At 52.0% G+C, this 23558-nt stretch overlaps 1 protein-coding gene across 1 annotated transcript in view; it reads right to left on the bottom strand.

The window, feature by feature from the left end:
* Positions 1-18940: 18940 nt before the first annotated feature.
* The window catches only part of QSOX1 (quiescin sulfhydryl oxidase 1), a 41408-nt gene continuing 36790 nt past the window's right edge, over positions 18941-23558 (bottom strand). Inside the window, exons 11-13 of the mRNA XM_033854034.2 lie at positions 22797-22976; positions 20547-20766; positions 18941-19691 (exon numbers count right to left, since the gene is read on the bottom strand). Coding sequence (XP_033709925.1) covers positions 20567-20766; positions 22797-22976 — 380 coding nt within the window. The 3' untranslated portion in view covers positions 18941-19691; positions 20547-20566. The remainder of the gene's footprint in view (positions 19692-20546; positions 20767-22796; positions 22977-23558) is intronic.

Below are 23558 nucleotides of genomic sequence, written 5' to 3' on the forward strand. Positions count from 1 at the left end.
CGTTTGGCTCTCAGTTCTTGACCTCGTGGGCAACTGCTCCCCCCGCACCCCTCTGTGTTCCCACATGTACACGCAATGTAGCTCCACGAATAAATGCCCTTGTTACATTCCTAAACTTTTCCAGAGGTATTTGCCTCCTGGTATGAGCTGAGTCCCATTCCCAAGGTCTTCCACTAACATCTACATCTGTCAAGGTATTTCACTTTCTTCCTGGGGCCTTAGCCTTCCCATCTAATAATGAATCCCCAATAAAAATCTTTCCTTAAATGTATTTTTTAGTGCCTGCTGCTGCTGCAGATAGCGATAATGATAACAACATAACAGCATATGGTGGTAATAATAATAACCAACACTTATGGAAAGTTTAAAACTGTGTCAGGCACCAGGGTAAGTGCTTCTACATGTATAATTCCACCTATTATTCACAACAGTTCAATAAGTGGTATTGGTGGATGAAAAAACTGAGGTTAACAGGGGCTAAGCTTGTCTCTACCCTCCACAGAATGGAAGAACGGCTGATTCCCACAGAAGGCAGATAATCTCTACTGTGGAATAGCCCAGGAAGACCATTGGGGTGCATCTGTTCGGACTTAAACCTCTGAGCTGACTCAGGGCTTTTCCCACTGACAGCTGCCCATGGCTGGCCAGTGACGTCCCAGGAGCAATGGTCCTCAGAGCCTCCTCAGACCTGTGCCTTCCAGCTACAACCCAATGGGAGGGTGGGTACCAGAGGATGGCCTGGTGGTGATGTGGCTTTCCCCAGGTCTAAGTTCTGTAAGGGCAGTCGGTCAATAGCCAGTAAGAGTATCTGGTACTTTCTGGACATTTACATATTACATTTCTGGGAACCAAACCCAACATGTCAGTGGATCCAGTTCTAAGGGAAGAATCTCCAGAATTCAGCTTAAGAAAATGATTAAAGCTTCCATTCGTCTTTACATTTTACAAAGTTCCTCCACATATTTTATCTCATTTGATCTTCATAATCATGCCTGGGCTTGGGTATGATTATCAGGAAACGGAGAAGTTAAGTGGTTTGCCTAAGGTCACACTGCTAATAAGTTGCAGAGTCAACTGGAAATTAAATCCAGCCTTTGACTCCCAATCTGGTGCTCCGTCCACTCCGCACAGCAGACTTGTGTGTCTTCTAACCCTTGCACTTTAGGAACTTCACAGAGTGGGCAAGTTCACCCTCAGACACCGGGGATCCTGAGGCCCAGTCTCTTTCTCCACTGAGGGATGAATTCGCTGCCTCTGCTCCTTGTCACCCCATCCCCAATTATTTCCTCCTGTCCTTATTCCTCTCAAACCCTCTTTTATCATTTGCATTTTGAAACTGTTTCCTTAATTATTCTCCTGCTGTTGGAATCCTGCTCCCCCTTGTCTTTGTGGCATCCTTTGATTTATCTCTGTCTGGATAACAGCTCCCCGATTCTCCTTGGGGAATTCAATTTTCATTCATTTTTCTGCTGGGCTAGATTGATATAGACCCTCTGCCCCGGTCCATATTAGTCATCCCAGCAGAGAAAACCAGGGAGACAAACCCTAAGCCCAGCCCCTGGGGAGTCACTGTCTTGTTCGGGGAGCCACAAGGAGTTCTCCAATGAAAGGACAGGGGCCTTTGCTCTTCTCCATCTGTCCACCCAGTCCTCCCAGTCATTTGTCACAGGCCCCTTTTGTGAGCCCACCACTTTGTCATTTGTCTCCTTCTCTTCCCAGAATCTTCCAGGGATCTCTCCCCGCTGGGATGCCGATTAGTTACTGCTCATCTGAAACCTGCCCTGTGTCCTTGACACAGGAATTTAAGGGACATGGAAAAGAGATGGTCCTGTACTTGGACATCTAACTCTTAAAATGAGATTATGAGTCAGTAAGTGTCTGAGAAACGGAATAAGTAAAGGGCACTGGGATCCTTAGAGAAAGAAGGAAAGTGACAAAAGCTAACCTTTATGTCGCCGGCACTGCTCTAAGTGCTCCGTATATGTTAACTCATTCAATCCTCACAAATCCCCTGAGGCAGGAACTATTATTATCCCCATCAGATGAAGAAACTGAGTCAGCACAGAGAGGTCAAGTGATGTGCCCAAGGTTGCACAGGTAGTAAGAAGTGGAGCCAGGGTATTGTCATAGGTAGTCTGGTTATATTTCTGCCAGCACCAGAAAGTAACTTTTATTTGAAGGTTCCTGGGCATCGCCAGGTGGTGGGTCCACACAGAATACATTACCTGGCAAGGCCAAATCCTCAGATCCACCTGTGCAGCTATCGTACCCCATGGCCTATGTGTATGGGGAGCAGAGGAATGAATTGGGGAACTTGGTTTCATTCTAACCTCAGGGTTCATTCTTTTGATTTCCTATCAAAATTCTAGAGTATTTTAGGTTATTTCTTAATTCATGCATTCACTGAACATCTATTGAATGCCAGCTTCTGGCTGGACCCTGGAAGACAATGACTGGGGTGTCAGGGGCAGATAGCCCGTAGCCTACTCTGCTCCAGGATTCCCAGCCTGCCAGTGACATAGTGTCAGCAAAGTTCCCCAGGTGCATCTGCCTTCCTTGTGCTGGGAGGGACTCAGAGACTGGGTTAGCAGACATTTGGGTTCTAGGCTCAGGGTACCTGCATTCAAATCCCAACTTGTGTACAACCTAATTGGGGTAACCTTTGGAAGTTTCCTTGCTTTGCCTTCTCAATGGCTAAATAACAACAGTACGCTCCTCACAGATGGTCACCTGAAGCACCGAGGGAGCTTTTCCCTAGAAACGCTGGCTGGCATCATTATTGTACCCCCTCTGTAGTATTTTGCCTGCTTTTCTTTCTCTTGTTTTATATTTATGGGAGAGGCAAGAAACTCTCTTGGAACTTTCAAGCAAAGACTAGAACTTGGGAGCTCTTCTTTCCTAAAAATGTTAGTTGGGAGAGAGACCCATGATTGGTTTTTTTTCCCCCTTTTGGAGGTGGAGGAGACCCCTGCTCTTACAGCATGGTTACAAGCTGAGGTCAAGGTACCTAAATTACTCCTTGGTGAAATTTTAACCATCTTGTGAAAAGCTCCCACTCCACTATGGAAACAGGCAGCTTTTGTACCAAGCAAAGGAGACAGGATGGTACAGCTGGGTGGTGGCTGGGAGAAGGGTTCCCTGAAAATAGCCTTCTGATGCAATGGGTCAGACCATCAGGGCTCACTTGACACCTAGGGCAAGTTACTTAATCTTGCCAACTTCTTTCCTCAACTGTAAAATTGGGAAACGCCTCCCCTACATTGCAGGGTGCTTGTTGGATTAGAGATAGTACACATAAAGCCCAGAGCCCCGTGCTCAACACACAGAAGGCAATCAGATGTCATTGTGGTGGTTGTTAAGAAGGTGACCCACAGTCGTAATCAGTAACTGGGCTCTGCTCTTTCTGCATCCTTCCCCAAACAGCCTCTCCATGGCACACTGAGATACTCGATGCTATATCTTCTCTTCAGAAGAACTGCTCTGCCCACACAACCTGCAATTATGCTCTCTTTGCCTTTGTTTTTAAAGTTGACCTAATATCCAAGTTCATTTAAAGAAAGAACTTGGAGTCCAGATGTTGCACAGCTGACACCCTTTCTCCCTACCCCATTTCCCTCTTCAGTCTCCAGGACTCAGGGGCATCCTGAATCCAAGAATGATTCAGTGACCAACATTTTTGTGGTGCTTTATAGCTGGTTAAGGGCCTTCCCACACCGTTCCTCACCCAAGCCAGGTAGGGCCCATCGTAATCCGACCACATTACCGATGAGGAAACAGTGCAAAAATGTGGGGCTGTCTACACTACCATACCAGGGCCCACTCCCAGAGCCTCTAACCTGATGATCTGTTGTCTCAGCTTCTAAGAAGGAGGCTATAAATGGGGAGCAGGAGGAAGAGGGGTGGGAAGTCCAGGCTGGATCCATTTGAAAATAGCTGCAGGTGTCAAGGCTAACCTATAAAACAACCCTGTCATCATCTCGGCGAAAGAATTTTTACTGGAGGAACTTAACTCAGCAGTTTCCTCTCAGGAACTGACTTACAACCAAAAAAACATGAATGTGCCAGATGTGGGCAGAGGTGACAGGAGAAAGGCCAGGGGAGGGGTGGAGTTCACGTGAGAAGTGGTGAGGCGGGGGTCAGACTCCCGACCCCGAGACCAGATGGACTTCAGTTTCGCTGACTGCTGGAGGGTGACCCACTCTGAGCCTCCACTTACTGACTGGTATGTGGAGGGTGCTGGTATTGTCACAGGAGGGCTCCAGCTGTTAGCACAGGGCCTGGCACATGGAAAGTCCCCCACAGATGCCCGCTATTGTGAGCGTATAAGGACGAGGAACTTCTTTTACTTCTCTCACTGCTCGGCCATCTCCTCTCTTCACAGCCCTGGTTCACTGGGAAGGGGCCTGCCCTTCATCACCAAAACTTTCTGCCTGCAGTGAAGGGACAAAGACATACTGTGACTATGGCCATTTTGGATGGTCAAAGAAGAAATACTGAGAGCTCTGGGGGGCAAAGGATTTCCCCAAGACCTCCCCGAGGAAGCAGTCCATAGAAGACATAAACCCTGGCTCTGCTCTACCTCTGAGCTTGGTGGCTGTGAGAAGTTGCACTGTCCCAGCCTCTGTTTTCCTGTGTTAGCTGGGGATGATAATACTCAGATAGTTCTCCTGAGAAGGGGTTGTTGGGGATCATATGAGATCATATGAAAAGCCCCTGAAGCAAATGCTCCGTGAAAGTTCATTCTACTCCCCCGTCCCTGCACACACAGGATCCTCGATTTACAGTGTGCGTAACTCACCTGGGAGTTTTGTTTAAATACAGATTCTGATTCCGCAGGTCTGGGACCTGAGAGTCTACATTTCTAACAAGTTGCCAGGCCACGCCCTTCCTGCTGGCCCGTGGACGCCACTGTGTGTGGGCATGCTCTAGGGCACCGCTGTCCAATATAGAAGCCACTGGTCACATGTGGCTACTGAGAAATGTGGCTGATAGGAAAAGAAATGTGCTATAAATGTCAATTGCATGTTGGATTCTAAGACTTAATACAAAGAAAAGAGTGTAAAGTGTCTCATTAAGATTTTAGAAAGCTTTATTACATGTTGAAATGCTAATCTTTTGGCTATATTAGGTTAAATAAAATCGTTTATTAATTTCATTTCTTTTTTCTAGTTGCATGGCTACCAGCAAACTTAAAATTACTCAAGTGGCTGGCATCATATTTCTGTTGGACCGTACTGTTCCTGGGCATTTTGACCTGGCTGTACTGTGCTCACACACACACACACGCATACAGCAGTCCCTTTTTTCCCCCTTAGAACCTAGCACATTTTCTGGCTTCGAGTAGGGGACTGATAAGCATTTGCTGGTGCATGAGTGGGGAGGATGCCCACAAATGGAGCCCCATGAGAGATGGCCCCGCACGCTGGTGAAGAGACCTCAGCTGCAGCAGGGAGCCAGCGGGGCTGAGCAGGTGGCTCTGCCTGAAGAATGGCCATCTCCCCCTTGCAGTTGACCCTGACCTGCCACCCATCCATTCTCCGTCATCCTCGGCCCACCCTCTGCTCTTTTCAAGGCTTTGATGGCAAAGAAAAAGGAATTCTAGTGTTCCCTCCCCAGGGCTCGCCAGATAAAGAAGATGGTCACAGGGTCGCCTGAATCCAGGGACCAGTCTGGGCCCCGCAGGCTTCCTGCCTTCCCTGAAAGCCACCTCAGCTAACACTGGGGGCCCCACCCCTTTCCTCTGCTTTCCTCTCCCAGGCTTCTGTCTGTGGTCTTCACCCCATCCCTGCTAGGAGGGGTGGGGGGTGAAGGGGGAGGGATGGGAGAGAAATCCAAGATCATGGGCACGGGCCAGGTATGAACGTGCATAGACCTCCCTGAGCCCCTGTCACAGCCCGACGGGGTCTTAGAGAAAGAGATGGCAAGCAGCTTCTAAAGATGCTCCCCACGTCCACTCTGAAAGTAGCAGGACCGCGCAGAGCCCAGATTCCCACATCTTCTGATCCCACCAGCGACCAGAGTCAGGTTCCAGGGCACTGCAGTCTGAGATCTGGGGGTACGAGGACATACGGGGGAAGGAAAACCAGCCCAGAAGAGGTTGTGGTGGAGCAGGAAAGTCCCCAGGGTGCTCGGGAGCTGGGCTCTGCCCCAGACCACAGGGCTCCGAGGGGACTGCTGCCGCCTCCACCGGGGCCTGGGCACGTGTGCACGTGGGCCCTTATCCTCCCACTTCAGTATCTCCCGCACCCGCCTCCTGACTGTTTCCTTTCCACGCCTCTGATACTAAGCAGGACAAAGCCTTCTCGGAGCATGTGAACTTACCAGAGGTCAGGGGAAGACTCTGCCTTCATGGTGAGGACTGGAGGCTGGAGCTGCTGTTCTCAACGCGTGCTGAGTGCAGGCGACTCTAGAGGAAAGTCAGAGAGTGTCTGGGAGGGGAGCGGCACCCCCATCTAGGGTGGGAGCTGGGGGAGGGGCGTGGGGGGCAAGGGCGGGGCTGTTCCAAAGGAGGAGGCCAAACGGACAGATCGGGACAGAGCCCAGGGGAGGCCCTTCTCCTCTTTCCTCTGAGGAAAGGTGCTCTTCTCCCCCTTGGAAGCTGGGGAAATGAGGGTCTGTCTGGGGGAGGGTAGCAGAGGGGCTAGAGACCGCCTCAGAGAAAATTAAATTGCACTTGAGGGCAAATTCTATTAGGGAATAGAGCCTGTCTCTCAACAGCCTGCGTCCATTTAGGTGATTAGCTCAGCCCAGCACCTCCACCCCAGAGCCTGGTGAGCTCTCTCCCTCAGCTGGGGAGACGGGCCTGTGGCCTCTGGGGGCCCAGCCGCCCCTGCTTCCCTTTCCTGCCCCCCAGCCCACCCTGGGAGGACCCTTCTCTCACCACTCATGGCCCCCCAGGCTCTTTGAAAGTGGCCAAGAGGGTGTGAGCCCCTGGCTGTCCTCCTAGAGCACAGGCCGAAAACAAGGACAGGCAAGGCCAGGGAGGACCGAGCTGGGATTCCCACTGCTTAGGCCTGGGGCAGGGATGGGGGAGGTCAGAGGTCAGATGAAGGAGACCACTGGGCACCGGGTGGTCAGATGGCTGGAGGATGGGAAGGATCTGGATAGGAGGAGAAGGGGGAAGAGAAGGGGTTCCCGTGAGCGAAAGGGCGCAAGTAAAAGTGAGGAGATGGACAAAGAGGCAGGGTTTGAATGGGCAGAATTTGGCACCAGGGAGAAGGTACAGAGAAATACAAGTGATGACACTTGGAGAATGTCCACTGTAATGATAAATTAATGTAATGGAACAGTAACTGGTAAAATAAATTCATCTGTAAAATGGGCATCGTAATAATATCAAGTACTTTACGGGGCTGTTGTGCTACCTAAATGCACATACTGAGTTCACCAAAAGTTCAGGACAGTATTATTAGCTATTGGCTGTGTGTTAATACCTGCCACACTGTATCCAAGCTTTGGCAGAAAGGTCTAGATTGAGGCCCCGTGACTGAGGCCCACTTACCAGCCCCCTACTTCCTAGCACCAGTGGCACCTGATTCACCAGGGTTAGGTCCCTGATTCACGGGCCAGTGTCAACCGGCTGGACCAGCCTCTGGACCCTGCCGGCCATCAGCCCATGAAGAGATGGCGTGGGGCCTCCTCTCCTCGGTATTGAAAGCGTTTGCTTGATTTCCTTCCATTTCTGGCTATAAAATTATTTCATCTGCTTAGCGAAAGCACCTGAAATGTATCATGAGGAGAGCCCGTACGTAGTTTCCAGAACGAGCAGAAACATCAGTGCAGGCAACATAAAATGAGTTCTGAGAACACATAATGCAGCAGCATCTCTGACCTGCGGCCGGAATTATTCTATTATATGTGACCCTCCTCTTGAGGGCTCGTCTAAGGCTCCCCCAAGTGCCTTGAGGACATAGAATTTCAGCCCCAAGCGAGCTTGACTTTTAAACCAAGGGTTAAACCGTTTCTTTATATTGCTGGGGTGGTTGCACTAGCCCAAATAGCAAGAAATGTGTGTTCTGTGGGGAGGGCAGCAGAGGGGGTGTTCAGAAAGGTAGGGAAAGAAAGGAAGTGCGTGCTGTGCGGAGTGCAGGAGATCCCCAGTCTCGAGGCCGCGTGCAGGATAGTCACGCTGTTCATTGCAGCGGGGAGAAACCCAGGACTGCTCTGCCCATTTCTCCAGCCCAGGGTCTCTCTCAGAGAAGCTACCCCCGCCCAGGGATGGGCTCCAGTGAGTCCCACCCACCCCTGCCTCCTGCTCAACTGTCAGGGTGTGGGTTTAGCCCCTGAAGTACAGGTGAGCCCTAGGAGCCGGCTGGCGCCCTCCCCGTGGAGGTTGCCCAGGTCCCACAGGGTCCAGGCTTTCTGGCCTCAGACACACCAGCTAGTGTGGACGAGGCCCCTGCTTCCTGAGAACGCCCTCCCCTCATCCCTGTGCTAACATGGGGCAGGTCCCTCCTGGGGTTCCAGCATTGTCATGACAACAACATCCATGATAATACACACATTGCTGCCCTTAGCTTGGGTGCCCGCACCTTGTCCCAGCCACTCAGTCATGGGGATCCTCTTGGGCGGCTCTGAGAAGGCATTCAAGCACTGTTGATTCTCACTAGCTGTTCTCTCCGAAGGCGACCTCATTTACTAGCGGCCTCAGCGCTGGAGACCTTGGGCAAGTTACTCAACCACAGGAAAACGGAGAGAGCAACACCTGCCTCAGGATTACACCTGAAATGATTGCGCTCAGGGCCTGGCCCTGAACAGGTGCTGTATAGATGGTAATAAATGTTGTTATGACAGCCTTGGGCCCCGTCCTTGACACTCCCTGCTGACAGTAAAGAAACTGTCTTGTTTGCCATTATGTCTCCAGCTCCAAGTGTAGGGACCAGCATATTATGGGGTCTTTGTAAATATATGTTACACGAACGAATGAAGGAGCGAGTGAGTTTGTAAGCAATCCGCTGCTGCAGCCCGAGAATGGGAGGAGCGCATCCTCCCAGGGGCAGAAGCAGGCTCTCAGCTGCTGCTCCCCGGGCGGCCACACGGCCCTGTCGGGCCTGTTTAGGCTGCCGGGCCTGTTATCAGTGTGGTCGCTGGCTGGGGACTCAGGCTGACTCAGCTGTCAGGGCCCTACTTACCTCTCACCCTTAATGGTCCCTGGCTTTTCATGTACTTCCTGCTCTCCCGTGGCACTCTTTGGACTTTATTACATATGCCACGTGATCCCTGTGATGAGAGTTAAAGAAGAAGGGGAAAGCCTGGGATAACCACCCAGACACCAAGACCCAGGAAAAGCCACAGCAGCCTCCTGCTTCAGCGCTGCTTGCTGGGACAAGGCTGGGGGATTCCTGCCCACCAGCCCCCAGGGTGCGGCCCCAGGCCCAGGGTGCACACTGCTTCTTTCCTTCTTTCCAAGTTCTGGCCCCTTTTTAAAGCCACCTCTGGCATCGCAGGACCAGATCCTCAGGCTGGAAGCATCTGAGAGGACTTCTAGCCCACTGCCTGCCCTGCAGAATTAGGTCTGTGCACCCCTGCGCGGCACGCATCTGGCCTGTGTGTGGACACGGCAGGTTTCAGGGGCTCCCTCTTCAGAGGCAGCCAGGACCATTACCAGGCAGTTCTGCCCAGGACTATTCCTTCCCACAGAGTTTTGCCTTCGAATAAATTTAATTGAAAGTGTGATTTTGCTATGTGTATGTTACGTATGCGTCAGAGTTAGCGCCCAAATTATTGTAAATTCTCTCAAAATAACTGTACCATCTGGAGTGACTTGCTTTTCCACCATGTATTGAAATGACAATGATAAGAGGTGAGCTCCAAAATTCACGATTAGATCTTTGCTTTTTCAAAGTGGGCTATGATTTTTAACTGAATTTTAGATTGTTGACTATTTCCTGAAAACACAAAAACGCGTTGCTCTCAAAAATTTGGTTGCCACTTACATGACCACATCCTTAAAGAGCACACACAACCACACCACGTTCTCATCCATGGAGTAGACCTTTGGGGTTTATACTAGTCAGAAGAGGTCACATGGTCGTGTGTCACACAAGTGATGTCTGATGAACATCTCTAGTATCTGCCTTTGTGGGGTACCCTCCCCTTGAATCTGGGCTGGGCCTGTGACTTACTTTAACCAGTAGAATGCAGCAGATGTGTCACTGGGCCTGTTCTGGGACTAAGCTTTAAGAAGGCATGGCACTTGCGGGGGGTTGGGGGCCCTGTGTTTATAAGATGTTCAACCGCTCTGCCGGAGAGACCACGTGCCAAAAGCTCGCCAAAAAGACTCTATCAATGGACATATCTTACAGCGCTTCTGAGAACCTAAATTAAAAAAAAAACAAAAAACACTTTTTGGCATCTCTGCTCTCCCTAGGGTACTGAGTGCAGCCAGGGCAGAGAGCCGAACTGGCCTGGGACAGAGAGGAGATGAGTCTTAGCAAAGTCAGGAAGTGTTTTACTTACCAGTGCGTGTGGAGGTCACACATTCATTCATCAACCACTCGTTGAGCAGCGAGGGTGACAAACAAGGAGATACAGGCATGGAGAGGATGCAGCCCCTGCCTTCCCAGAGTTCTCAGTGTGACGGGGGAGGCTGTGTAGTCAGCACGCACCTTCAGTAATGCAGGAGCAACAAGAGAGGAAAAGGAGGGTGCTTAGTGTGCCTATAGAGGGGAGGGGAGGAAGAGCCTGACTGTGGGGTTGGCGGCAGGGTGTATAAGGAGGGCCAGAGAAGGCTTCTCAGAGGAGGTGACCTAGGATCCCAGACAGCTTGGTGGGGAAGGAGTTCTGGTGGGGAGAAGAGCACATACGAGGCCCATGGAGTGAGAGATCCTGAGACTTAGGGGGCCCACAAGTCCTACTGTCCAGCCTGGGGTGGGGAGGGTACCTGTGGGTATGGCCAGAGAGGCAGCTGGAGAGGCGGGCAAGCATTCAGAGCACGGCTGGGCAACCGCACCAAGGTGTTACATGTTACTGGCTGAGGAGAACTTGGACCTCAGGCGGGCACCTTTCACATCTTGCTCAAAACTACCTGACACTGTGCCCTCTCCTGCTGAAACACTACCTGACTACCTGACACTGTGCCCTCTCCTGCTGAAACACCCCACCCGCCCCTGCCGATCAAGTCCCGACTTCCAGACCCCTGCTTAAGCCACGTCCCTCCCACTCACTCCTGGTGCTTCCCCCCAACCCTGCCCCCATGCTAACTCCCCAGTGAACACCTGCTTCTCCTGTGTGCCTCCCCGCCACTTCCCCTCCTGAAGAGCAGGTGACAGCTCAGGGTTTCCTCAGCACCTCAGCCATCCTGTGGCGCAATTATAATGGAACTCATGCTCCTTGAGGACAGGGCACCGTATGCCTATCTGCTATGATTGTTACTGCCCCTCAGGAGAAGCCCACCCAGAACTCTCCCCTAGAAGGGAGATAAGGCGTGAGGGGCAGCCCCTCTGTAGGAGACTGTTCCCCAGTCTGCAGCGCGTGTGGCCTGCCGTAGCAAGTCCTCTCTTGTCCCCCAAACACACACACAACGTGGATTCAGTCTTTTCAGTCACAGAAACAGGGCAGTGGTGACAGGAAGGGTTGCTCAGGCCAGGAGCTGGACACAGAAAGGAATTCTCCCAGGAAGGAGCAGAATTAGCCCCACTCTCTCCCCGAGGCCTGGAGATGACAGCTTCCTTTAGGTGGGTAATCCACCATGAAGGCCGCATTTCACACTTGCAGCTCTGGAACAGGCCTGTGGGGAATTGCTCCTGGAGAGTGAAAATTGGAACTCATCAGGATAATCTGTCCATTTTACCACACACGTTTCAGGCTGGTGCCCATGGTCTGACCTGTGGCTGGCCATGAATGAAACTGGCCTCAGAGAGAAGACTTTGAGAACATAGTGTTTCTTGCCTTTGAGGAACTGTCCTGAGCCGGGCCCTGTCTCTGCCGCTCCACAGCTGTAGGGAGTGGCCAAGCCTCCAGGCCAGTTCCAACACCCAGGGCCTGGCGCCTCGGCGCCTCGTGCAGCCAGGGGTGTTGGCTGCCTGGTTGTCCCTTGTTGCTTGGGTCTCTGGAGTCCACCGCCCTTCCCGATGCCTGGCCCGCTGTGATTAGGAGGGAAGGCTGAAGCTATCGATAATGGGACTCTGTCTGAAATCCTGTGATGTGCTGGGCCCTGTCACACACACACCTTTAACCCCATGCTAGCTTCTTTACAGATGAAGAAACTCGGGCTCAGAGAACACTTGCCAAGGTTATGTGGCTGGTAAAAAGCAGCAGCAGGATTTGAAACCAGGTCTCTTGACTCTAAAATATCGTTTATCCACAGTGGTAATAATAATTATACCACTTAATAATTTCTTAAATTCTTTTTTTTTGTGGCCACACCATGCGGCATGTGGGATCTTAGTTCCCCGACCAGCGATGGAACCTGCACCCCTTGCAGTGGAAGCATGGAGTTTTAACCACTGGACCGCCAGGGAAGTCCCAATAATTTCTTAAATTCTTAACAATTTGTTATTCCCTCATCCTAACATCGTTAAGCATCTTTGACGCTCAGGGCACTCACTGAGCGGCACTGAAAGGGGTACGAAAAGGGACAACATGCTTTGAGAAATGCAGAACCTAGGATGTATGCCCATTTATTCAAAAGACATCCGCTGGCCACCTCTGATGTGCCAGGCCCCGTGTTAAGTCCTGGCGCTGCAGTGGAAGAGTGGAAAACTGTCCCTGTCCTCGTGGAGCTCAGAGGAGCTGGGGGAGGAGGCCACAGACAGGGGACCTCATTGCCGGGTGGTAATGGGGTTGGCTCTCACGGGGTTGGCGCACCTGACTCAGGCTTGAGGGGCTCAGAGGGCTTTGCCGAAGGAGTGAGGTCTCAGCTGAGTCTCAAATCAGGTCACAACTCATATGCCCAAGAGGCAGGCAGCTGAGGTAAGGAATGAGGTGAGCTAGCTCCATTCTTAGACAGAGATATGCTCTGCCTATCAAATATATAGGAATATTCTTCACACAGATAACGCTTTCTTCATTTTTCTTGAAATATGACTCATGTAGTTAAGAGATATGAGTGCTTGGAAATATTTCCCTCTTCTAAATCAACAGTGCAAATGTGATGATAAAGGTAACTTGTCCCTTGGCCTCCAAATCAGGAATGCAAAAGGAAGAGGTGGGCCCTGGGAAGGGGGGACCCAGTTGCCCTGTGGGCATTGCACTCCGTGGGGGCAGGTCTTCTGATGGTGGACATGTAGGTGTTTCCAGGTTTTGGTCAGTATCTCTGATTACTTCCTTAGGATAGATTTTGAGCAGTTAAATTACTGAATCAAAGAGTATAAACATCTTTAAGATTGATTTTTTTCAGAAATATTCTGCCAACTTACATTATCACCTTACCAACATCAGATTTTATTGTTGCATGATGTATAGAAAAAGATATTTTATTAATCTTTCACTCCCTTGATTATTGAAAAGATATTGTTTCATATATTTATTGATCTTTGTATTTCTTCTTTTATGAATTGACAGTTCATATTCTTGGCCTGTTAAAAGTGTTTTCAGGGCTTCCCTGGTGGCGTAGTTGTTGAGAGTCCGCCTGCCGATGCAGGGGACATGGGTTCATGCCCCGGTCTGGGACGATTCCACATGCCGCGGAGCGGCTGGGCCCATGAGCCATAGCCGCTGAGCCTGCACGTCCGGAGCCTGTGCTCCGTAACGGGAGAGGCCAAAACAGTGAGAGGCCTGCGTACCACAAAAAAAAAAAAAAAAAAAAGTGTTTTCAATTGTACAAGTAATATATATTTATTTAATAAACATAAGAAAATACAGATAAATAAAAAGAAAACCAAACACCCATAACTCCACCACTGACTATTAACCACTGTTAACATTTTTGGTGTATATATCCCAGGTTTTTGCTCCTATATCCAGTATCCATAAGTATATGCGTGTTTTCTTTTTTCAAAAACAAGATCATACTATTTCTGCAACTTCATATTTTCACTTACCAATATGATGTGGAAATATTTTCAGGTTAAAAAATACACATTCAGGGCTTCCCTGGTGGCGCAGTGGTTGAGGGTCCGCCTGCCGATGCAGGGGACGCGGGTTCGTGCCGCGGTCCGGGAAGATCCCACATGCCGCGGAGCGGCTGGGCCCGTGAGCCATGGCCGCTGAGCCTGCGCGTCCGGAGCCTGTGCTCCTCAACGGGAGAGGCCACAACAGTGAGAGGCCCGCGTACCGCAAAAACAAACAAACAAACAAAAAAACATTCAAATCATTTCTGTTGGCTGTATTGTATTCCACTGTAACGATGTACCAGAATTTAATCAATCTCCTATTTTGGACTTTAGGTCAATCTTGTTTTGGTATTATAAATATTCATCATGTAGCAAATTAGTAAATATCCTCAATTACTTCCCTAGGATAGATTCCAAAAATAGAATTGTTGGATCAAAGGTTATATATTTTCTTAAAGCTTTTAAAACTTATTACCAGTTGCATTACATTAAACATTACATATATCCCCAAATTTGTATCAGTTTATACTACCACTAGCAGTGTTTGAGAGTGCTCTGTGGCAGATTGTATGAAGGTGACCTCAACAATCTCTTCCATCTTATATAGTTTTCCAGAACTTTTTATCACTGACCCATCAAAAGGTGGAGCCTGGGACTCCTCTTCTTGAACCTGGGAAGCCCGTTGTATCTGCATCCTGGGTGAGCCTTTAAATCTGCCTCAACCAATGAAGAATGGCAAAAGTAATGCTATTTGACTTTTGAGGCTAGCGCATAAAAATGCCATGCACTTCCACCTTGTTCTCTTTGGATGTTTGCTCTTGGAGATCAGCTACCATGCTGTGAGGAAGCCCAAGCAGCCCATGGAGAGGCCCTCGTGGAGAGGAACTGAGGCCTCCTGCCCACTGCATAGCTGAGCTTCCAGGTGACAGCCAACATCAACTTGCCAGATGGACCACACTCAGATACACTGCATGGAGCAGAGATGAGCCCTTTTAGGCTAAACTCTGTTCAAGGTGCAGACTTGTGATCAAAATGAACGACTGTTGTTGTTTCAAACTGCTAAGCTTTGGAGTGGTTTGTTACACAGCAATAGATAACTGATGCATCTCATTTCCTCTCACTCTAGCTACCACTATCTTTTTTTTTTTTTTTCCCTTCCATTTTTGCCAACAGGATAGACAAAAGTGGCATCTCTCTTCTGGTTTTAATACTTTGGCTCATCATTTTTAATAGGGCTTTAGTGCTTTTCTTATTTACAATAGACCTGTAAGATCCTTTAATTCTATTTATTTTCCTTGTTATTTTTTTTGTTTCAAAAATGTTTATTGCAAAAATTCAAAAACGTACTTAAGTGTTTAAGTCAGAGCCAGGATGAGGGTGAGGCTATGGAGGCCCCTTGGCACCAAATTTAAGGAGGCACTCACTCTCAGGGGCTGACCTGAAATAGTGGGACCCTGAAGATAAGCATCTCCTTAAGTTTTGCACCCTACATACCTCCCTTGATCACTCTAGTCCCTGCCCTGTTTTAAGTCCACCCAACCTCACTTTCTAGATATAACTGCACTGGTCATAGTTTGGTGTATATTCTTCCAGACTTTTTCTAGCCAAACATTAACATATATATATATATATAAAACAATGCTATAAATTACATTATTAATATAGATGGATATATTACATTTAATAAATTTACATTAAATTACATTCAATAATTAGTGTTAAATATGTACATTTATTAATATAGTAATAAATAGTAATATTTATGTTAACAGAAATGTATCCTTGGACATCTTAGGTCAATACTTGCAAATTGCTCTCTTTCTGAAGATGGCATATTTCATAATGGACATATTCCTTTTTAATATATTTTTTAATTTATTTTCTGGCTGTGTCGGGTCTTAGTTGCAGCATGCAGGATCTTTTAGTTGTGGCACACGGTCTCTTCACTGCAGCACTCGGGCTTCTCTCTAGTTGTGGCGTGCAGGTTTTCTCTCTCTAGTTGTGGCGTGTGGGCTCCAGGGCGCATGGGCTCCACGGCACGTGGGCTCAGTAGTTGTGGCACGTGGGCTTAGTTGCCCCGCGGCATGTAGGATCATAGTTCCCTGACCAGGGATTGAACCTGCATCCTCTGCATTGGAAGGCAGATTCTTTACCACTGGACCACCAGTTGGAAGTGCCTCTTTTGTGATATTTATCACATATATTTCCCATTTCTTTTAATAGGTAGCTTGATTTTATTTTTAACTTATTTTTAAAAATTGGTGTTATCAAGTAGTTCAAACTCTCACCTTAGTTACCTTTTCCACTGTTTTTGTGCTTAAAACACAGTAAAGTATTCAGCTATATTTTCCTATGCCTTAATTTTTGCATCACTGGGATTTACTCTGGTGTATGGTGTAAAAATGGGATCTTAGTTGAGTTTTTATCAAATGATCAATATTCTTAACATTATTTGCTAAACTCTGTGACCATCGGAAGCGCTGAGGGTTGAGAACTTGATGGGGACACGGTAGAGCAGAGTCAACCTAGACGAGGTTTTGGTCCCTTCCAACCACAAGCTGCAATTCTGCCGTGGCAGAGGCTTCCAGGAAGACAGTGGTGAGGGCAGGACGTGCCATTGCGGTGGTGGAGGAAGGAGGTTAACAGGCAGCACTGAGGCCCGCTGTTCTCTGGGGGAGCCCAGCCGCCCTAGGTAGGGAGAGGCCTTTTGCTCTCTCAGTGTAGAGATGAGTAAGTCTTGCCAAAGAAGCACCTGGAAACTTGCCAGCCCTGCCAGGTAGATCTCACCCTAGAATCTAAATAGATGCTCCTTGAGTCTTCCTCTACATGCCCAAGGCCTATGCCCCCACGGGCTGGCTGTCCCCCTTAGCTTTACCCCTCCTTTCGGCAGGGGTGCCTCCACCTTTGCCAAGCCTTGCCCATCCTGTGCCAAGGCTGCCGTGGAGGGGCCAGGCGAGAGGTGGGCCCCCGCTCTGGGCCCTCCACAGCCCAGGGGTGGCTTCTGAATGAAGCAGCCCTTCAGGCTGGTGGTCCCTCCAGCCCTGCCCATGGGACCCCTTCTTGGCTTTCCTTCCTTCAGGCTTCAGAGAAACTTCCCCATCCCCCTGCCGTTCTTTATCCTTTGGAGCACTTCCCACAGTCTGTCATTTTTTCCTCACTTGTCTGTCTTTTCCTCTAGAGCGTAAGCTCCATAACAGCACGTCTCTTTCCTCTGTTTATCCCCAGCTTCTAGCCCCGTGCAGCATTGGAAAAAAAAATCCTTAAATTTTTTTTGAAGCTTTTTGCTTAGAATTTCTTGTGTTGGACTTGGCGTGTGCTCTCTCCTCTGCCTGTGACGTCTTTTCCTCCTTGCTCTCCTTGCTAATACCCACTTATCCTTCAAACCCCAGCCCAGCTCCCTCCTCCTCCCGGAAATCATCCCTGAACTCAGTATGTAACATCCCAGGCAGTGGTGAAATCCTCTGTCGGGCCCCAGAACAAGGGCCCTTTGCTTTGCAGGGCTCCTCTGAGGAACCTCTCCTGCATGGGAGCTCTGCTAAGGTGCAGAGAACAACCTAGAACAACAGGCGGGCTGCATTCAAACCACAGAAGCCCCAGCTCCCAGGCTGGCAGCCCGGGTTGGGGGAGGGGACCAGCTGGTGGGCGAAGCGGGTTTATCGATGCTTCTAAGAGCCCTGGGGAAATCAAGGTGAAAGGCAGCAGTCCTGCTAAGGAGGAGGCCCACCCCTGTTTATCAATCAGAGGGGCTGGGACAGGGTGAAAAGATGCTCGGCTGCCTGCCAGAGGCCGCGGTGACGAAGGGGACCCACAGCCACCACCAGGGCCCTGGTGGCCCCACGTAAGGCCCTGCCTCCTGCCTCGGCCACTGTGGGCAGTCACCGTGGAGCTGGGGCTGCTCCATCAGCTTTTCCAGCCTCGTCCTAATTCTGAACACCCGAGCCTGGTTTTAGAAAATACGGTCACTGGAGCCATAAGGGCTGGCTGGAAGAAATCCTCTGCTCTTGGCATCGTGTCAGGTTCCAGGGGGTGAGGGAGCGGGCGTACTCAAGCGGTCTTGGCCCAGTGGGCACTGGCCCCGGGAGCCTCTTTCACCCTCTGGTGGGCCTGTCAGCCTGTCAGCCAGGGCCCCGTGGGGCAGGGGTGGAGATGAGCCGAGCCCGCCTTGGAGGATGGAGGGGGCAGGTGGGTGACTAGAGCAAGGACACAGAGAGGAAACTCTTGGACAGACAAGAGGCCTGCAGAGAGGCTCCGGGCTGCAATCCACCCGAGGCGCCAGGCAGCTAAGGAGGTGACACAGGGCTAACACAAGCAGGGAAGCGGGGGGTCGACCTGCTGCCCCCCTCCACCCTCCCCACCCAGCTGCCCCAGCAGAGGGAGCGTGCTTGGCACCCCACCTGCTCCACACAGGGCCGAGGCCATCTGAGCAGAGCGAAGATGTCCAAGAGAAAACCCCAAATCGGATTGAGGCTCCTGCTCTCCCTTAATGAGGTTCATTATCAGCTGCTCTGATCCCTGTAGAACCCAGCAGGCCGGATTAGGGGCAGGCTCTCCAATCTGGCTGACCCCTCCCTGCTGAGCAGGCAGCCCAGGCTGGCTCTGGAAAACAAGCCCTCTCTCCTTCCTCCAAGGAGAGCTGGAGATGTAGGCCGCCTGCCGGAGGAGGGGTCAGGCGGGCGCAGGCCAAGGTTCCTGGAGCAGAACTGAGAGCACCCGGGCAGGTGCTCCCTGGGAGGGCGGGGGAGCGGGGGGGCGGGGGGAGGCGGGACTGAGGGGCTCGGGGCACAGAGAGCTCTGTGGACAGTGGGGGAGGGCCCCATCCAGGAGACAGGCGCTATGACAAGGGCGCTCTGACCCCCCGAGAGCTGGCTGCATCTCAGGTCAGGCTGGGTTTTGCACATTCTACCCAGCCCCGGACACTAGTAGCAAGTTAAGGAACACACCGGCGCTTGCCTTAACAAAAATAATTTATTCCAGAGCCCCCTCGACCGTGGGGCAGAGTGGGGATCAAGCACGTGTACAGCGTCATCCTCCCCTCTGACCCTGTTAACCTCTACAGGATGGGAGGTGGACCCTTGAGAGGGACGACACTCCCCTCCCTCCACAGTAAAGATTAGCATCTATTTTGGAGATGAAAATCAACAAGAGACAAAAGACCCAGCTCCAAGAGGGGTGGAGCCCAATGCGGAGAAGCCAAAGCATGTTCAAAGCGAACGCTTCTCTCAGCCTCTCACAGCTAAGGCACTAGAGATCCCAACAGCCCTCCCTAACCACCCCCCGCCCCCAGCCCAGTACCATCACCACACCGATTCCAGCCTGTACCCTTCCTGTACCCAAGGTTTGGGAAGGAGCCGGCCAGAGGCCCTCCTCCCACAGACCTCACCTGGGAGACCAGCATGACTTCCAGAAGCTTCCGAAGCCCACCGTAAAGCCAAACCCTACCCAGGAGGGTCTGAGGGGCTGGAGGACGGGCGGGCACAGAGGGCCAGAGGCAGTCCTTCCTTCTCTGGTGCAAAGGGCTCTTTGTAGCAGGATGGACGGAGTCCCGGGATGTAGTAAGGAGTCCACTCCAGCCCCAGGGGCCCCTCCTCTGGAGATGGGAAACCTTGGAGACTGCAGCCTCACTTGCCCCAGTTTAGGGCCAACACCAAGCGGGAATCACTGAAGCTTTAGGAAGAATGAGGGAGGACTTCAAACAAGCTGAAAAAGAGGAATTCGGTGCTGAGAGGCCCAGGATGGAGTCTCCCGACCCCACTGCCCAAGGCTGTCCTCCCCCTCTGCTGGCAGATGAACCTGGACCCTGTGCATGTCTTCCTGTCTACGGAACATCCCTTCCCAGAAGCCCCAGGGAGGTCTGCTGCAGTAACTGGTTTTCCTAGATTTTCCTGGACAAGGAACAAGGTGGGAGGGGTGGGGTGCAGGGGGCTGGAAGAGCCCAGGGATGGCAGCTCCCTATCCTGCCCCCTCCCAAGTTGGATAGTTCGGGCTGCGGGGTGGCTGGCATAGCCCTTCAGGGCCCTCATCCTGGCCCGGAAGTAGGTGTACACAGCCAGCAGACCCATGAAGGACACGGAGGAGAGCCCCACACAGAGGCTGATGTCCAGGTGGGAGAAGTTCCCTTCCAGCACCTGCAGCCACTGGCTCCGGTCCTGCCTGGCCCCGGCCTCTGGCTCCCCGTCAGGGTCGCTGGCCAGCTGCTTGGAGCTGCGGCCCACTCGCCTCAGCTCTGAAGGGCCTCTGGGGAAGTTCTTCCCAGCCAGGAATTCAGCCAAAAACACGGCTCCTGTGTCTCGCCTGCTCAAGCGTTGCCGCCCTTTTGGCTGCTCCAACTTATCCCTCTGAAGCCCCGCTATGTGCTCAGGAGCTTCCTGGTCTGGCTCATCTCTGGCCATGCTGAGGCCAGCCTGCATCTCCTGGGGGTGACTTGCCCCAGGTCCCTCTGCTGGAACATCTGGGATGGTGGTTCCAGGGGACATTGTCCCTGGGCCCGCCATGATCTCAGCCTTCTCAGGGCCCAGAGTAAAATTTCCGATCGCCAGCTCCAGCTCCACCTGCCTTGGGGGGACTGCCATCCTCTATGCACCCCTCCGGGGGCCCAGGCCAGCCGAAGGAAGGTCTAGGACGATGTTGCTCGGGGAGAAGTGGGTCTTCAAGAACTTGAGGGTGTTGCCCAGGTCCCACACGGGCGCACCCTGGAGTTCAGTGTGGCAGGCGGAACAGAGCTCACGGGGTGGCCACTGCACCTTGGGGAACTCGGGGTCCTCGCTGGGAGCACCTGGGGAGGGAAGCACACACAGGTTGCCTGTGACACACTGGCCACCCGGAAGCCCAGACCGCATTCTTCCATTCAGAATGCCAGCTCCCTCATCTGCAAAAAGGGGGCACTGCTGCCCTGGGAAAGGATGCGCGCGAGAGAGGGCAGATGAAAGACCTAGCACAGAGCCTGGCCCACCGCAGGGCCCAACACTGGTGCCTCTCTGGGAGAGGACGTTCCTACCCTCCCCCACCCCCAGAACTCCACAGCTTCCCTTCCAGTCACTTCCCCGTGTTAACCCACTGTCTCTCTTTGTCAACTTTACTGCTGGCTTGTACCCCTGGACCAGACATGAGAAAGGGCGAGAAGACTCAGAACGACCTGTCTTGCAGACTGGATGGTCCACTAGTATGTATCTTCTTTGCATTTTTCTAAAATTTCCCAGGTTTTACGCAAGTGAAGATACATTCTTTTTGTAATCAAAGGGAAAATGTTTTTAAAGCAAGAGCTCAAGGCACATGGTAGTTACGAGGCATCTCCTTTACCCCCTGCGGCCCTCTGGGGTAGGTAGGAGTTAGTGGAATTTCTTCGTCAGGTGGGCCCCAAGGGGTGGGGTGTGGGGAGGCCTGGGGGCCTGGATGGGGAAAAGGACACCCAGGAGAGAGTCAAGAAGTTGCCCTTCCCACCAGGCTACTGGGACCCCAAGCAGGACTGGCACTGTGGGCAGAGCCCCAGGCTGAGCCCCAGAGGGCCTGCCACCGGCCCCTCTTCCAGTGTCACCTGGGGAATGGCAATCAGCCCATCTCTCTTGGAGGAGGTACCTCCCCTAAAGGGCTTAATAGGAAAAAAAAAGTTGCTGGCCAGAATGAAGAAGCAGCAGCAGTAAGTGATGTAAAAATCAGAATGATTATTTTGGGGAGGGAGCAACATGTAGATTCCAAGGGTCCCGTGAGAAGTCATAGTGATCAGGCCTTGCAAAGTGAGCACCCCATTTGCACCTGCTCATTATTGTTACTAGTTGATCTGAAAGGACCCCTCTAGAGAGAGTAGGACACTGCCTTCCTTTCGGCCTTCCCTTCAGGGAGAGGCATGGGCTCCTGGCCCTCCAGCAGCAGCTGGGCCCCCAGAGAAGCCAGGAGCCTACAGGTCCTGAGGCTGGAGGGTCAAATGAGCATCTGGTGGCAGGGGCAGACAGGGGCAGGGAGAGAAGGGGTGGGAGGAGAGACAGCACGTGTCTTCTTTTGAAGTCCACCAGGAGGCCCCAGGAGATGCAGACCAAGTGCAGCCGCCTGCACAGCCACCTGCTCCACGGGCTCCTTTGACCTTGGCCCCGCCTCAGGCCTCATCCCCCATCTCCCGCCGCCCCTGGGAGGTCTGTCCCAGCCAAACACACTTCCTCTCTCCCCACAGACAAGCCCCGGCTCCATCCACAGGTGGCTCCCTCCCCACCCACCAGCTTCTGGCCACCTCTGGAGTTTAATGCTTTTGCCTGTTGGACCCATCTGACTCCTGTGCACGGGGAATAGAAAACACTGTAAATGAGGTATATTCAGAAGACAAGGCCTCTCCCGTGAGAATCGGTCCCTGGTTTCTCCAGGAAGGACCAGGATTTTCTCTTCAAGTATATTTTATCGTTATACCCCTCCCAGGGCGGGGAGAGGCCCAGCTCTCTCCTCTCTGTTGGTTTGAGTAAGGGGCCAAGAGCCAGAAAGCAGGACATGCGAGGCAGGAAAGGGACCCCAACAGGCCAGAGGGAGGGGCCCTGGTGTGGGCGAGAGAGTGAGCAATGGCATCGGAAGACCAGGGTCTCACGGTGCCAAAGCCTGAGTTTCCTCATCTAGAAAACAGGTCTAATGATACTGACATACATCAGCAGGGCTGGCAGAGCACGTGAAAGGGCTCTGGGTGCTGAGAAGCACCATGAAACACGGGGTGTAACCTCGAGGACAAAGAAGGTCCCGACTCCTGCCTCTGGTCCCAGACTCCAAAGCTCCCCCGCCTCACCCTCCCTCTGCAGGTGACTCCAGCCTTGGAGGCAGGCCCTTCCTTACCTGCGAGGCGAGCGTTGACCTTGTTGTGGCTAGACCAGAACCAGAGGATGGAGCTGCTCAGGTTCCCCACCTGGTGCACAGACTCAGTGGCCATCTGCTCAAAGTGGCCAGCGCAGGCTCGGCAGCCAAAGAAGAAGCGAACGTAGCCCCGGATGGCCTGGAGGATCTCCTGGGCCTTGACTACAGGGGAGAGGAGACTCCAGTCACAGGGGCCCTTCCGGCTGCCTGTCCCTGCTGGCTCCACCACTGTTCCCATCACAGGCCCACCGTGGTCGCCTCTGCACGGGGAACACGCACCCCAGCCCACCTGGTGAGGGGCTCAGGTCTCCCTGTCTACTTCACCTCCCAGGGGGCATGTTCGAGTTGACCCCATCTCCTTCCAAACTCGTAAACCTCAGTCTCCCTCGTCTGCCTCTTATCCAGGCCCTCATCACTTACAGACACTCAGGATAAAGTCCAAACGCGTTGTCAGGACACTCAGGCTCTTAGAGACGTAGCTGGAGAGGAAGGCAGGGGCCACAGTGCCCATCCCCTATCCCGTGGGCCCCTACTCTGCCCCTCCTGCTTTAGGCTTCCTGTTCCAACTCGCTCCCCATCGTGCCATGCTGCGTCCACAGCCCATCCCGATCTGGCCCCGAACGCTCCCTAATTTGTCTCCATTTCTCCCCGGCCCCCTCACTTCCTCCCACTGGGCTCTCTGGCCTGGCAACAGTACAGGCTCTGAATACCCGCCCTCTTCTTGCTCTGACACAGGCTCCTCCC

Source organism: Tursiops truncatus, chromosome 1, assembly GCF_011762595.2.
Source record: "Tursiops truncatus isolate mTurTru1 chromosome 1, mTurTru1.mat.Y, whole genome shotgun sequence".
Taxonomy (NCBI): Eukaryota; Metazoa; Chordata; class Mammalia; order Artiodactyla; family Delphinidae; genus Tursiops; species Tursiops truncatus.